The 15,434-nt window shown below is 43.8% G+C and overlaps 1 protein-coding gene across 3 annotated transcripts; it reads left to right on the top strand.

Annotated features, from left to right (window-relative positions):
• The first annotated feature begins 65 nt into the window (after positions 1-65).
• SLC6A14 (solute carrier family 6 member 14) lies at positions 66-14,439 on the top strand. 3 transcript variants are annotated; one of them, XM_053955956.1, is made up of 15 exons: positions 66-432; positions 1,451-1,515; positions 1,600-1,768; positions 3,547-3,678; positions 5,167-5,328; positions 6,157-6,292; positions 7,035-7,167; positions 8,954-9,094; positions 10,067-10,295; positions 10,380-10,505; positions 10,597-10,715; positions 11,887-11,986; positions 12,386-12,495; positions 13,493-13,660; positions 14,263-14,439. In XM_053955956.1, exons 1-15 carry the CDS (start codon positions 384-386, stop codon positions 14,410-14,412), a joined length of 1,989 nt encoding a protein of 662 aa, XP_053811931.1. In that variant the 5' UTR covers positions 66-383; the 3' UTR covers positions 14,413-14,439. The 3 variants fall into 3 exon arrangements, with proteins under 3 accessions (XP_053811931.1, XP_053811933.1, XP_053811932.1); XM_053955958.1 differs by lacking the exon at positions 1,451-1,515 and having other exon boundaries at positions 67-432; XM_053955957.1 differs by lacking the exons at positions 66-432; positions 1,451-1,515 and adding an exon at positions 915-966.
• The last annotated feature ends 995 nt before the right edge of the window (positions 14,440-15,434 follow it).

The raw sequence follows: 15,434 nt of genomic DNA, 5'->3' as shown, positions 1-15,434 counted from the left end.
CTGGGGAAGGTGACTGTGACATACCTTCCCATAAAGGGTGAAATGTCACAGCCACATTGGTGATTGAAGCAGGGGAGTGCTTTAGAAAAATCCTTAAGTTCTTCTGCTCAAATTCCTCCTCTGGAGATGACTTTACTTTTATGACCTGCCCTTTCTGTGCTTGTACCTGAAAGGCGTGTTCAGAAGCTGAAATTTCCACGGCGTTTAACCCGCTTGTGCCCTTTGCTTTGCTGCGTCTCCTGAGCCTGGACTCGAGAGTGGCGCGGGTGGGGGTGGAGCAGGGTCTCCGGGGCAGTGAGCGTAGGTGAGGCGGACGGGCAGTGCCTCCGCGGGGAGGCACAGGGAGCAGCGGGGTGAGCTGCTCAGGTGAGGGTCAGTGTTTGATGGGGAACTGGCAGCCTGGAGGTACAAGACAAGGAGGAGAGTTTGTAGGTAGGTACTGGAAAAGGAGGGAGAGGGGAAGGAGTGGGGGGACATGCTAGAAGTGAACGTGGGTGACAGAGAGGCGGCCAGGCAGGGATGCAACAAGAGCTGAAGAGCCCTGACTGGGGGAGCGAGCCCAGGCAGGTTCGTGGCAGGGGAAGTGGGTCGGAGTAAGGCAAGGAGCGCGGGCGTGTGGAGGGCAGGCAGTATTTAGGAGGGGAAGTGGGCAGGTGAGCGGGCAAGGTGTTAGGCAGGTGGGTGTTCCCGAGGAAGTGGGCGCGGGGCCGGAGGAGGGTCAGCGGGCGGGGTGCGGCGGGGAAGCGGGCAGGGGCTGCGAGGGGCTGCCCCGGGGGCGGGAGGCGGCCCCGCCCGGGCCGTGGGGCAGCCCAGGGGCCGCGGTTCCCGGCAGGGCAGCGAGGGGCGGGCGGCAGCCGGTCCGATAAAGCGCCGGGCGGCGGCCGGCGCGGGCAGAGCGCAGCGGCTGCGGCGGCAGAGATGGGGATGCTCAGCCTGCCCGGCTTTCTGTCCTGCGGGAAGAAGAAGGTGAGGCGGCGGGGGGAGGCTGGCCGGAGGCTCCCGGGCAGGTGGGGTGCGGAGGCACCTGGGCAGGTGCGCGAGAATGTAGGCGAGTGTGGGTGCACCTGAGCAGGTGGTTTGTGGAGGTGCCCAGGTGGGCGTAGTGGCACTCGGCCAAGCAGGGTGCAGGTACGTCGGCAGCTGTGGGCAGGTATGAAGTTGTCTTGGCCGGTGAGATCCAAACACGTAGTGGAAGGTAAAGTGGGATGAGCACCTCAGCATATGTGCAAGGCACTAGGACAGGTGTTTTTTAAAGTGGCCATATAGGTATGTGCTGATGTGAGCATCTGAACAACTATAGGGGCATCTGGGCACGTGCAGGGGCAGAATAGGGGAGTCTCCTGGAGCTGATAGCACAAAGGACTAAGGCAGGAGCAAGGCAAAACTGTCTGTGGAGGTGTTTGGGCTCTCTGGTGGGACCCTCTCTCACAGGTCTGTGCTGTCCTGCCAGGGATCAGCTGGACTGGCAGCCCAACTGGCTGTACCCATCCTTTCTGGCCGCCCACCCATGCCAAGGTGCGTCTCTGGACAGAGAAATGCTGATATGATTGCCCTTCTTGCCTGGTGGGTGATCACAAGCCTTCCCTCTTCTCTTCCAAGGACTTCAGTTTGACAAATGAAAAAGATGCCCACTCCAGTGACAATGATGAGAACTCAGAGCGTGGCAACTGGGCAAACAAAGGCGAATACCTGCTGTCCATGGTGGGCTATGCCGTGGGCTTGGGCAACGTCTGGCGCTTTCCCTACCTCACCTACCAGAATGGAGGAGGTACCTGTGCTGAATGGCAGGGTCGGGTGGGCACACCTTGCTCTCCTCAGGAGAGAGGAGAGCAAGCTCCAAGGGCTGGCTCTGAAGTTGGGCATGTTCTGTGAAAGCTGGATGTGAGCATCACCCTGGGAACTGGGATAGAGCCCGCTCATGGGAAAGGGGAGTAAGAGGCATCGATGTGCTTTTTGGGTACCAGCTGAGAAGGGAAATAGTATTTAGTTTGAGTTACAAATTTCTACCTGTGAATTCCATCTTCTGAATTAATCAGAACCAACATGAACCTTTTTGTCCATGTGCCAATATCCTCTACTTGTCTAAATAGCTGTTCTCCCTCCCCAGTGCTTACCTCCTGGTGAGTTTCTTATATCCCATACCTGGTATGTTTATAGAGAACAGCTGAATCCCCTCTGCACCTTTGTCTTTCCATGCAAACAATCTAAGCTGGAATAATTATCTCAGCTCAATTATTACCCAGATCAAACACTTGGGAAGTGTGAGACAGACAGAGCCTCTACCTGCTTACACAGTGAACTAGTGGCAAAGCCAAGCAGAGGCACTGGTTTCCTTGGCTTATATTCCAGAGCTTTATCTACTTGCCAGGCTACCACTGGTAATTAAAGAGTACATGAATAGTAACTGCAGAGAATTTACTTATATGTACTTCTTTGCTCTGCCTAACAGTAGTTGAAGTCAAATTCTGGGCTGTAAATGCAGTACAGTCCACACAGCTGCAATGGAATATAAGGAGGCATTCCTAGTACAGAATTTTTATTGGAGTGAGCTGGGCTGGTTTGCATTACTTAGAGTTTTGTTGAAGAAAATTGTGAAAACAAAATAAGTTGAGACGTCAGTCCTTGGACTAGATTTTTTTCTTATCTGCTGCAGCAGAGACTTGGCATTTAAAACATATTTGTGCTGGTGCTTGCCTCCTTTTCTGTGCCCCTTGCCCATGATTGATAAAGACAACTGTTGCATCCTTGTTTTGAAACACAGAAGTAATCCAGTTAATTCTCTGGAACAATTTTCTTCCTGAAATTACATCAGGTATTTGCAGTTCCTTGCAGAACTGGGTCCTTGATTGCTTTGAATTCACTGAGAGTGATGAGGACAGATTCCTGCAGGGATATCGTGTTGTGTTTATGAAACTTGTGCTCTCGCTTTCCTTGTCTTCTGTGCACACACAAAGAAGTGCCAGTCCCTTTCACAGAACAAGGTGCTCACTGATATCAGGTTAACATGCACTTTTAAATGGACTTGAACAAGAGCCATTCTGAGATGTTGTTTGACACAGGACTCAGCCAACCATAGAAAATAATCTTCATGCTTTGATGTCCAGTCGCTGCTTAACAGGGCAGTTGCAAAACACAGCTAAGCACACACAGGAATGGTTCTGTTCCTCTTTAAATTAAAAGCTGGAAGATTAAATAGAAAGTGGACAAGGCTGGTGGTGCCTACAGCTGAGCAGTGTTCCTGCATGTATTAGAGCACATCTTCAATAGTTTTTTTGTAAAATTAATTTACTTTCTATAAGAGAAGCCATTCTTTTTAAATCAGCAGTTCTGGCATTCATTGCAGGTACTATTTAGTCTTACAGTAAACAGGACTTAGAAATAAATCTCTCAGTTTTGAAAGAAACCCCTACAGTGGGGTATTTGAGCAGGGGGAAAAGGGGAGTATAAAATGTGATAAAACTGTGGTGAATGCTGAAAAATGCTTTGTTTTCTCTGTGTGTATGATTATGCTTCCCCCCCCCCGCATTTTTTATCTCCTTCTCTCAGGTGCTTTTCTAATCCCCTACACCCTGATGTTGGCATTAGCTGGCTTGCCCTTATTTTTCATGGAATGTTCCCTTGGGCAGTTTGCCAGTCTAGGGCCAGTTTCCATCTGGAGAATACTACCATTGTTTCAAGGTTGGTTTTCTTATCTTTCCTTTTATTCCGGTAATATACTGTTGTGAATTAATGATTTCTTCATGGAGTTACTTAATTTTGAGACACCGATATCTGTGTTGCAACTATTCCCAATGTTACAGGGTCAGTGTTATGTACCCAGGTACATACTTCCTCATTATTCAGTTAATAAACAGATGTTGAGTAAAGATTTCCCCAAAAAGGTTCTTGGTTATGAAAGGTTTTATCAGTGATTCTTCCAGTGTTAAGCAGCACATCACCCTCACTCCAGCTGTCCAGGCAGAAGGAAATATCCCTGTTTTGCTGTGTGAGGGAAAACCTCAGTAAAACAGCTGGCATACTGTGCGCAACAGATCGAAAATAAATTTTAGAAGTTGAGTTTATCACTGTTTCTTTATGCTTCATGTCCAGTGTAGCTTGTAAGGCAATTGTTGGATGGGTTAATTCTGTATTTGGTTGCCAATGCAGCCACAGGCACACAGGTCTGAGTGCTCTGTGCAGTATTGTGCACAATCACCCAGCAACTGCCCTGGGAGTCATCTGCAGGTGTGATAAAATAGCCTAGACTCTGGCTTTTTAAAGTGAGGTGCCTCTTGAGATAAGACAAACGGTTCCATGCTGTAGTGATAGTTTGTCTCCTTGAGGGTTTGTATTTCAAACTCTCTCATAGGGAGGTTTGTTTGGAAACAATTAACCATGGACTTTACTCACACCTGTCCATCCTGGTCCTGTACCATGGGTGTAAAAGACTATGCAATGGTTTTGTTAGTCTTAATCTACCAGAGGAGTTAATGTAGGAACAAGGAAGTTTCCTTCTGATGCAACAAGAATTTGCTTGTCACCTACAGAAACTGGTTGCCCCAACATTTACTCTTTTTGCCAGTCTCTGTTCTGCAGCACAAGAAATTTTCATGAAAGCAGTGTGTCTATCTTAAAGCAAAAGGTATTAAACACAGCATATCTTTTATGTGTCTGTGAAGACAGAAACATATAAATAGTTTCTACAATGATTGTCTGGATTTCCCAAACTCACAGATCAAAACTCATTTTAACAAGGGGGAGAACAGTAATATTTACAAGATTTACTATAGTTTAAAGCATTCATTACAGTGGAATCTTTAAAATGGCTTGGGCAGTCCTCTTTATTTTATTTTACTAAGTTTCCCTCTGAATGGGGAGAGAACAAAATACTGAATTTCTCCTTTAGATTTTGTAAATAGTCCAATTTTTCTATGGGCCTGATTCAAACTCTATTTCAAAACCAAGTTTGAGATGATCAGTTTGGATCATATCCATAATTTCATGGGTTTAATATTTCACTGTTTGTTTGCTCTTAAAAAATATTTTAAAACCAAACAAACTTCACCAACTTCAACTTCTTCCCAAGTAGCCTTTTAAAAGTCAAGTGAAGGCTATTTGTTTTGGTAGGGGGAGGATTTGCAACCTGAGTTTGGAGTGATTAAGATATTGTGTGTTTCTCTTTCCTAGGAGTGGGCATCACAATGGTCATCATCTCAACATTTGTGACTATCTACTACAACGTTATCATTGCTTATGCACTCTACTACTTATTTGCCTCATTTCAAAAAGTGCTGCCATGGTCAGACTGCTTTTCCTGGGCAGATGAATTCTGCAGCAAGACACGAATAGGTACCATACTTACCAGATAGAGTTTAATATTATTGGTTTTGGTAATTGGACTGTTTTCTGGGTGAAACTATAGGAGCAAGACAGCTAGCTGTGGCTTCAAAAGTCCTTCCTGGAGTTTTGCATCTGAACACAGAGGAATGATGCTTATCCACTTCTTTGCCACCAGTTCTGGGTGCTTGGGAAATCTACAGAGAACTGGGCTGAAATCACCTTGTTGGATCTTCTTTTTTCTCCTTTAAAACCTCAGGTTTTTTATAGTGCATACAATCTCTGGAAATACTGCATTCCCATTTCATCAGGCTTTGTGGCAAAAAAATACCTTCCTTCCATGGGACAAACTACTGCAGTAGTAGGCTTCAACAAGAATTTCCAGTAAATGCTGATACATATGCTGATAAAATGTTTTTTGTTGTATGTTCTGGCAAAAAATTCCCAACTCCAGTTTCCATTCCTTCAACTCTGCTCCAAGGAAAATATTTAAAGCGCTCTAATAAGCCCTCTGCCACAATAAGATGAATATCAGATACCAGAAGATCCATGTGTCACCTTGGTTTGGGACAAAGGTTTTCATAGCATAACCAAGGCTACAATTTTAACTATGCTCAGTTCTGATTTTTATAAGTATTCTTGAGGATAAGTAAAACGTGGTGAGCACACAAGATTCTTGGTATTTTGATTTACAGTCAAGTAACGAAGTCACAGCTGCAAGTGACATTTCAGGTTTGTTTCCAAATATTGTTAGCAGGCAAACTGAAGCTGTAATTGCTTAGGAAACACATTTGCTGCATCAGTCTGATAATGTTAATGATTCCTTTTTCTTGATTTCAGTAAGTGACTGCAACGCAACCTTGCATGGGGAAATCATTCATGCAAACTACTCATTCATCACGGGCAACAATCTCACATGTATAAATGGCACCATAAACTACAAACCAGTGCAATTTCCCAGTGAGCAATACTGGAAGTAAGTAAATATTTTAAATAAATTACTAAAAATACCTTTTTATGCATTGTGGGTTTTATTTTTGTCTTATCTTGCAGTCCAGAAAAAAATCTAGTCAAGGGACACGGGCATGCAAATCACTAGAGAGGGGACTTAAAATTTAATTGATAAGTATGGCCTTTTAAAGAGAAATTATGTATAGAAAGAGAAGCAAGTGAGTCAACCTGTTACCAATTGAAAAATACTCCAATTTAAAGAACTCCTCTTCTCTGGAGTCCTGGTAGGCACTACTTGGCATCTTTACATATGGCATGTACTTTTATTTTTCTCAGGAGTTACTGTGTAAAATATATTCACCTTATTCTGAATCTGGGTCTCTTGTAAAATTGCCATTTCTTTATTGCCCCACAGTCTCAATTTGCCCCATGTTCCCTGGGTTCCTGGAAACTGATTCTTTTGGGTTCTTCTCTTCCTGTCAGAATTTCATGATTAACACAGCATATCTTAGGTGGGCCTTATGGGAGATGTATGGAGAAATGAGAACTGGTAGGCTTCAAAAAGAGGGGAAAAATGCAGTTAAATATACTGTTTTACATTGCCAATCATGCAATTCTAACTGCACACTCTTGGAAGAGGCTGCAGACTCTAGTAATAGCCTCACACAGCAGCTCATTTTTTCCTGAGAAGTAGCTGAAGAGGAGGTGTGTGAGGTGTGTGAGTGCTGCTGCCATCCCCTCCTCACAGGAGCATTGTGTGCTTTCAGCAAAGTGACTCTGCAGCGCTCGAGTGGGCTGGACGAGACCGGCAGGATCGTGTGGTACCTGGCTCTCTGCCTCCTCCTGTCCTGGATAATTATTGGAGCTGCCCTGTTCAAAGGAATCAAATCTTCTGGAAAGGTATGTAAGGAAGAGCAAGGAGATGACTTTTGGCCTGATTCTACCCTTCCAATGTCAGTTGGACCCAGGGAAGTTTAGCACAAGGCAGGATGCAGTCCTAACACACCCCCCACTGCTGGGCTCAGCATTTGGCTTCCCTCCTGCTCCTTGGCTTCATAACTGTTACATAAAACATGAGTAAGGTGCTGATTACACAGCCATTACTTAACTCCTGGGCCTCAACTCCACCAGGCTGCCCTGTATTTTGGGATCTTGCTGTTGTGCCGGTGATTCCAGCCGAGTTTTAGCCGTTGCCTGGGCTGGGTGGCGGAAGCGTGCATGTGATGGCACACATGGGCACACGCCCTGGGAACACCCGGTGATTATTTTGTACTTCCAGTCTGGTTGAGATGGTTGGACCATACAGGTCAGGTGCTGTGAACAGGTGTGTGTGTGTAGGTTCCTGCCAGATTGTGAAATGTTGTTTGTTCCCAAGAGTTGAAGTTATTTGTAGGGACAAGGTACTTAGATGCTTGTTTTCAGAATCTGTCTCTGCTGAGCTCCCAATTCCACAAGCTGCAGGAAGCTTGTGGAACTTTTCTGGAGTTTTTCTTGGGCTAGGCTGACTTCAGGCAGGCTGAATTTTCTCCTTCCTCACCTGAGACCCTTTTCTTGGTTTTATTCCTTCCTCCTTTTCTCACCTTCATTTACTTCTTTAGCCTCAGTTGCCTTTGTTCTTTTGTTCACCTTCTCTGCACAGATTTTTTTCCCCTTTTCCTTCTGTCACAGTGCTTTTCTTTGGTTCCTTGCTCCCTCCTTTCTCTACTCAGTGTGGTGTCTCCTCCTGTTTTGCTTTCTATTTGGAGCTTTCTGCCCTTGTTTCAGTGTTTTGGGGTGGAGTATCTGTGCTTTCCCAGCTTCCCAGTTATTTGGCTGCATGGCTCCTCTTAATCTCGTGTTCTTTGGGTTCCTGGCAGCTTCTTCCCGTTGTCACTTTTTTTCTGGCACAAAGGCAATAGTCTTTGGAGAGTAATGTGAGACTTGGAAGAATCTAGCTGGGCAGGAGCAAGATGCAGAGAGAATTGTCCATTCTAAGCAAGCATGAAGGAAGTCTTCAGAAATGTCACTCACCACACAATGGTGCAATGCTCTGGCTTGGTGGAACCAGCAGTCCTGGGTCAATTACCTGTCTGAATAACACTGAAACTACGACTCAAAAAACCAGAGTATTGTTGAATGTAGCCTGTGTGACAACTCTACTGCTGGCCTTGGTCCCATTGTGCTAGTACAACAGAATAGATCTGTGTCTGAGAGAACCTATAAGTCCTTGTTCCCATAAAGAAAGCTTCCAGACCAGTACTTTTTAAAAATTTTTGGGTTGACTTTTTGAGGGGGGGTAGTGGGGGGGAGTAGCAGGGAGGTCATCAGGAGATAATTCCACCCTGGTCACCTAGTTTTTTGTGACTCTCAGTTTGCACTTGCTAGAAGCACTACCTAGCAAGAGATGTCTGGGGTAGCTGAGTCCAGACCATGCTACAGCAGTAAATTATGCCCGAAAAACACATTTCTGAAACTGGTCAAGTGCTATCTGAAATGTTGATATGTGGCTTGGACCTTCTGCTTCTGCTGGAATGCAGCTCCAGAACCAGCTAAGCCAGATGGTTTGGTGGTTGGCCTGTGTTCATTTCCCTGGTTGCCTGTTTTTCTTTAGTACCAGCAGACCTTAGCCTAAAGCCTGTCCAGTCTTCCTGCAGGAAGGTCTGTGGATCCCCTCACCCCTAATGTGTGTCCCTGCCCATTTCTGCAGGTTGTCTACTTTACTGCACTCTTCCCATATGTCATCCTGCTCATCTTGTTGGTGCGAGGTGCCACTCTGGAAGGTGCTTTGGATGGCATTGAGTACTACATTGGGAGACAGTCCAACATCACCAAGCTGATGGAGGCAGAGGTGAGAGGTAGTTCAGAAGTGTGACACACTTTCCTGGTTATGTGGGCTTGCTTCTTTTTTATCCACTCAGGTGCTTCAGGTCCTGCCCTGTATTTTGTATCAGCAACTGGTTGTGTAAAAAGTCCAAGCCCCTTTTCCAGCTACTCTCAAATTGAAAGACAGTCACCTTCTTCCCCCTCCCTGCCACATCAGTGATGATAACTGTGCTATTGCCTCTAAACAGTTCTTTGGGATCATGCTGGAGTTTAATCTTAGCAGGATCTGCTGGGAAAGTTCTTGCAGATAATTTTAAGGGACTTCATCATAAGGCTGAAGGAATCCCTGAGTTTGAAATTCAGACCATGTCTTGCCTGGGAAATTACCTTGGGTAATTAGGTGGACCAGGAAGGGCACCTCATGCAAAGAAAGCCAGAACCTTCTTCGTTCTGTCTTATGCCAATATTATTGCAGTTTTATCAAAAACAACCATTAAGTGTGATATTTATTTTTGGTACTCATATGAGTGCTTGGCACTAGCTGAGGGGCTACATCAGAGGCAGGGGTGCTTTGTTTGGGTCACACAAGTGGGAGGGTACATGGAAGTTCTCACTTCTGCAGCCAGTCCTGGTTGTCCTTATTTGTTGTCTCTGTGCCAAGATTCATATCTCAGCAATTCACCTATGTGAACAAATCTAAAAAATCTAAAACAAATCTAAAAATCTTTTCTTCAGGGTTAGTATAATAAGATTTAAGTATTTGGCAACATGCTTGGGATGTGACCTTTAGACATCATAGAGATACTGTTTGTAATTGAGACTGCAAGGTCACCAGCATGCTATATTCTATCATCCCTAAAATTCATATGAAATAGAATTAGATATATAGGCTGAATGAAAAAAAAAATACCCTTGAGCTTCAATGGAGGACAGACTTAAATGTTTATGATAAGTACTATAAGTAATACAGTAATTCTCATGTCCTTTTTTTTGGTAGGTTTGGAAAGATGCAGCCACCCAGATATTTTACTCCCTGTCCGTGGCATGGGGCGGGCTTGTTGCTTTGTCTTCATACAACAAGTTCCACAACAACTGCTACTCAGATGCCATTGTAGTTTGTGTGACCAACTGTGCCACCAGCATATTTGCTGGCTTTGCAATATTCTCCATCCTGGGACATATGGCCTTTTTGTCTGAGAGACCCGTCTCAGAGGTGGTGGACTCAGGTAGGCTGATGGTCACACTGTTGGTATTGGGACTTGCATTGGCCAAGGCATGACAATAACATCCTTCTCTCCACTACTTTCCAGGGTTTGACTTGGCCTTTGTAGCCTACCCAGAGGCTCTCTCCAAGTTACCGGTTTCTCCTCTGTGGTCCTTCTTGTTTTTCTTCATGCTTCTACTTTTGGGCCTTGACTCCCAGTTTGCCAGCATAGGTAAGTGGGGTTTTAAGTGACTCATGGCTTTTCAAATGACCATTGCCTTTCTCAATTGTGCTGCTCAAACTCCCTACTTCTTCCTTCGCAGAAACACTTACAACTACCATTCAAGATATATATCCCAGAGTGATGAAAAAATTAAGAACACCTATAACCCTGGGTCTGTGTACAGTGTTCTTTTTTCTTGGGCTTATCTGTGTTACCCAGGTAAGAAATTAAGTTTAATTGGTAGTGATTTAGTTATGCTGCAAGTGATGAAGTCAAATCAAAATACCCTTTCCAAGTGTTCCTGTCTTTGTGGATAAATCTTAGAGAACTTTGAATTTTGACAGTGTGCCTGAACGCACAAGTAAGCAATTCCTGGGGAAAGCTTGAAGAACCTAAGGTTTTCTGTGATTATTGAACTGAGACATGCTTTTAAATAGAAGGCCTTTACAGAGCCTGTGAGTTATCAGCCTGATTTATCGTTCCTCAGTTCAGGAATTTATTTGTGTAATCTACAAGTACATGCATACAGTGTGTCCACGGCACAGTGGGTACTGCTAATAAACGCTGATGGGATCTTTTTGTTCAGAACTCACTACCAAACAGGACAGGAATTGAGGAATGGCCTATCCGTGTGATAAAAACCCATTAGCTCATGAGCATTTGTAGATTGCATGGTTACTTCTCCTGCATGTGTATATTTATATAAATAGATATACAGAAAAGGAATTTTAAGTATACTGTGTAAAATTTCTTGAGGCAATTGCTTCTAAGGGTATAAAGGTTCACTGTAATTACTCCATCTAGAAATGCAGATTTAGGTGTGCAATTGGACTGAGAATGTGAAGGAGGTAATTGTAGTGAGTAGATATTTGTATGGTCAAGCAAAGTAAGTCAGTCATGAAACATGGTGGTGGGGAAGCTTGCAAGGGACTTGGTACACAAGACTGTGGAATGGTTCAGAGATTGTTTCCTGCTCTGGGATCCTGCTATTGCAGGCTGGTGTTTAAAGCTGTGTTTAACCCCATGGAGAAGTCATGCATGTAGGAGGATAGAAGCCTCCCAGAACTGGTAACTTGTTGCTGTAGTTCAGTATAAAAACTTCAGCCCCAACTTTATTCCTGTAAGCTCCAAATTTAAATCTTGCTCTCAGCTGTTTATATATGCTCTGCATATACATAGATCTTGGTTTTAGCATCTATAGTATTTTGTTAGATGTGCTTTTCAACTTTACATAGAGGATTTAAAGAAAATAATATTCACAAATCTGTACTTTACCTGGAGAACTGTGAACTTAAAAACTCAAAGTTATGATTAGTTAAATTGCTTAAACAAACACATCTTATTTGTATGTTGCTACATCAAAATTTAACCTCTAATGTTTGTTCTGCAGGCAGGAATTTACTGGGTTAACCTAATAGATCACTTCTGCGCTGGATGGGGAATCCTTATTGCAGCTGTTCTGGAGATAGTAGGCATCGTCTACATTTATGGTAAATTATTTGCATTGAAAATACATAATTAAACTAAGCAATCCCTGGAACAGTGTATATCAGAGTCACAGTATGGTTTTGGGGTGGAAGGGACTTGAAAGATCATCCTGTTCCAACCCCCTGCCATGGGCAGGGACACCTCCCAAAAGACCAGGTTTTTCAAAGCACCATTCAGCCTGGCCTTGAACAGTGCCAGGGATATAAAATACTAGTTACTGCAATAAAGAATTTGTAAGTTAACCATCTGAATAACAATAATATAATTTAAAAAAAAAACCCTTTAATGCAGAACTGGAGAAACTGTCTTTGATGATTGCCTTTCTTTGATAATTTTTGAGTAACCCCACCTGCAAGGGAGGTACTTGCTTTACAGTGAGCCTCATGTTTGTCTTCCAACAGGAGGAAATAGGTTCATTGAAGACATTGAAATGATGATTGGAAAGAAGAGTCGTTTATTCTGGCTGTGGTGGAGAATGTGCTGGTTTTTCATCACTCCTGTGCTGTTAATGGTGCGTGCACATGACTGGATTGTGTTAGTGTGACAGAACTTAATAATTTAATATTGAAGAGGTTTCTTTGTGAAGATTCAGGGCTGACTGCCCAGGCTCTGTGTATCAAGATGGGGCACAGCTGTGCCAGTGAAGTGAACTATGGGCTGTCTCTGCTTTCTGATAGACTCCCTCCTCCTTTGATCCTCTCCAGGAGAGGCTGAAGCCTGAGATCAGTTACTAGTGAGCTGGTCTACACTCCCAAGGACTAACACAGGGCAGCTAAATCCTCTGCCTTGGCAGCTGGATTGTCTTAATTTTAGACTGAGAGTGGTTTGAAAACCTTTTGAGGGAAATCCCATTTTTGGGTCAGATGTTCTGCTGTTCTCCTGTCTAGGAGACCTTTTAATGCCCTGTTGCATGCTTGGTTTTTGTTATTCTTGTACTTTCAAATGTGAGTGTAGATGGTTGGATTATGTTACTATGACAGAATTTATTAATACCCCCAATCCAGGAACAGTGGCAAGTCACTCTGGCCAGCACATTACCTGTAATCTGTACAGACTATAGTTTAGAAATTGGCAAATACTGCTTCAGAAATTGGATAGTTTATAGCAGCATTTTCTAATCTTAGTTTCTTTCCTGTATTCCTGTAAATAGTGGAACACAGGAACACATAAAACATACAGAGAAGGGTACTGGGCTCAGCCAGCAACATATATATTATCCAACATAACTTGATCTCTGGGTTCTCTTTAAATGCTATGTTTAAACACAAATATACTTAGTGCATCTCAGCACTGGTGGGATGCACATTTTTCAGCCCTGGTCTTCAGTCGTGCTGTTTGGTGATGACTGAACACCAAATCCTGCACAACTGTTCTCACACTCAGAAAACAAGATGGAACTGTGCAGAACTTGTAGACTTATTTTTATTAAACCAACTTGGAAGCAGTGCAAATTCAATGTTGCTGGAAACCTGCTTTTCTCTCTTTTTGTTTTTGCCTTTTTTTTCTAGGCTATTTTGGTCTGGTCTTTGATCACATTTTCAAATCCCACTTATGGCTCAGTGTTATACCCAGCCTGGGGAAGCGCTGTTGGCTGGTGCATGATCATCTTCTGTGTCATCTGGATTCCCATTGTTGCTATTGTAAAAATAGTTAAAGCTAAAGGAAACATTGTTCAGGTAAGGGCAAAAAAACCCACTGTCATAGCCTCAAATCTGAATTTCTTTGGTATTATCAGGACCACCAGTGCTTTCTTGTCTAACACATCCACTACTTTGACATGTTTTTCAAATAGATTTTTAGACCAAAGCATTATCTCTGGTAGCTGCATCAAAGGTTCATCTACCCTACCTTGTTCTGATAAGAAGATTAATTCTCTGGGAGTGCACACACACCATTCAAGAGAGATTTTTCATCAGTTCTGTTGCTATTCTAGCTCCTTAAATTCTCTGAATTTATCAGAGAATTCTATCGCTTTCTATCCCCATATAATTTTCTGGAGTTTTGCCTCCCATTCCTCAGAGAAGCAAGTGACAGATCTGAGATATTCTGCTCTTGGAGAGCTTTACCAAACAGTTGTGTTGGTCACAGCTTTCCCTGTTCTTTGACTTCAGTGTCCAGAACCCACCAACCCCAAAGATATTTGGAATGATTTTAAACAACTTTGGTGATTTGCCATTTGTTGAGCTGCAATGCGTGTCTAGAGCTATAATTTTACTGCATTTTAAAAGTAGCCTGGACTAAAGTAAGACATTAAATGTCTCTTGGTTTTGCTTTGCAGCGCATTGTCAGCTGCTGCCAGCCTGCAGCAAACTGGGGCCCCTACCTGGAGCGCCACCGAGGAGAGCGATACAGCCACGTTGTGGATCCCAAGAAGAAAAAGGAGCAGGAGATTCCCACTGTGTCTGTCTTTATATACAAGCAACATTGAGATGGCTGTTTGGATGACTGTTTTTTAGTATATATGTGGGTTTTGTCTTTTAATATTGGAAAGGTACTAGGCAAAAAAAAAAAAAAAAAAAAAAAAAAAAGGCAAATCAACAGCCCTGCCCTTTAAAATCCAGCCCCCAAATGAAAGCGAGTCATATTATTTATTTTTAGTGCTTTATTCTTTGGGGAGGAACACGTCAATTAGGCACTGAGAACTCACCAGATATGTAGGTTGAGAGGGCAGGATAATACATTGCAGGCTCCCCAGGCTGCTGGACTGGCCATGCTTAACCCCATCCAACTGGTATCCAGCTGGACTGCAGATACGGGTGTGGAGGAGAGTAAAGACATTCTGGTGCTCCCCAGCTGGAGCCCAAAGGTGCTCTGTGTGTGTTTGTGTGTGTGTGTGTGTGTGTCCTGAGGTGCAGTTGCTGCCTTCTGCTGTGCTCTGCCCCCCCAGGGGTGTGCAGTCAGCAGAGGGGAATGGGTGTGCTGCTGCCTGGCACTGGAGCTCAGGGAACATGAATAATTCTTCTCTAAGCCTTGCTCAGTGAGCTGGGAGGCTGCTCAGGATTTGATGTTGAGTATGTTCTGTGTGTGTGTGTGTTGTCTAAACAAATAGAAATATTGAGTGGCAAAAAATTGCCATCACAGGAAATAAGGCTTCAACATGGTGAGAGGCAGGCTGCTTTCTATTTCTCATTATTCCCCTTGGGATCCCTAAAGAGCTATCTTCTCTGTCATGCCCTGTGCTCAGCCCTCATCTGTCTTTAATTCAAAAACCTCATGTTTCCATATTTTGTCATTAGGCTCTGCAGAATGAAAGAGTAACCATTGAATTCTGGTTTGTTTGCTCTCCTATTTCCATCAATGCTTTACCTATCAGGTTGTTTTCTGCTTCTTTTACTCAGATTCGGGCTTTCCCTTCCAAAGGAGACCCAAAGTGCTTTTTTCAAAGACTCAAACAGTGTTATGGTAGGGCCAAAAGAAGCAGAACTTTAAGTAAAGTGAAGGTTAAAACTA

Source organism: Vidua chalybeata, chromosome 14, assembly GCF_026979565.1.
Source record: "Vidua chalybeata isolate OUT-0048 chromosome 14, bVidCha1 merged haplotype, whole genome shotgun sequence".
In the NCBI taxonomy this organism is placed as follows: Eukaryota; Metazoa; Chordata; class Aves; order Passeriformes; family Viduidae; genus Vidua; species Vidua chalybeata.
The sequence above is the reverse complement of the archived record's forward strand: the minus strand, read 5'-3'. Positions and strand labels throughout refer to the sequence as shown.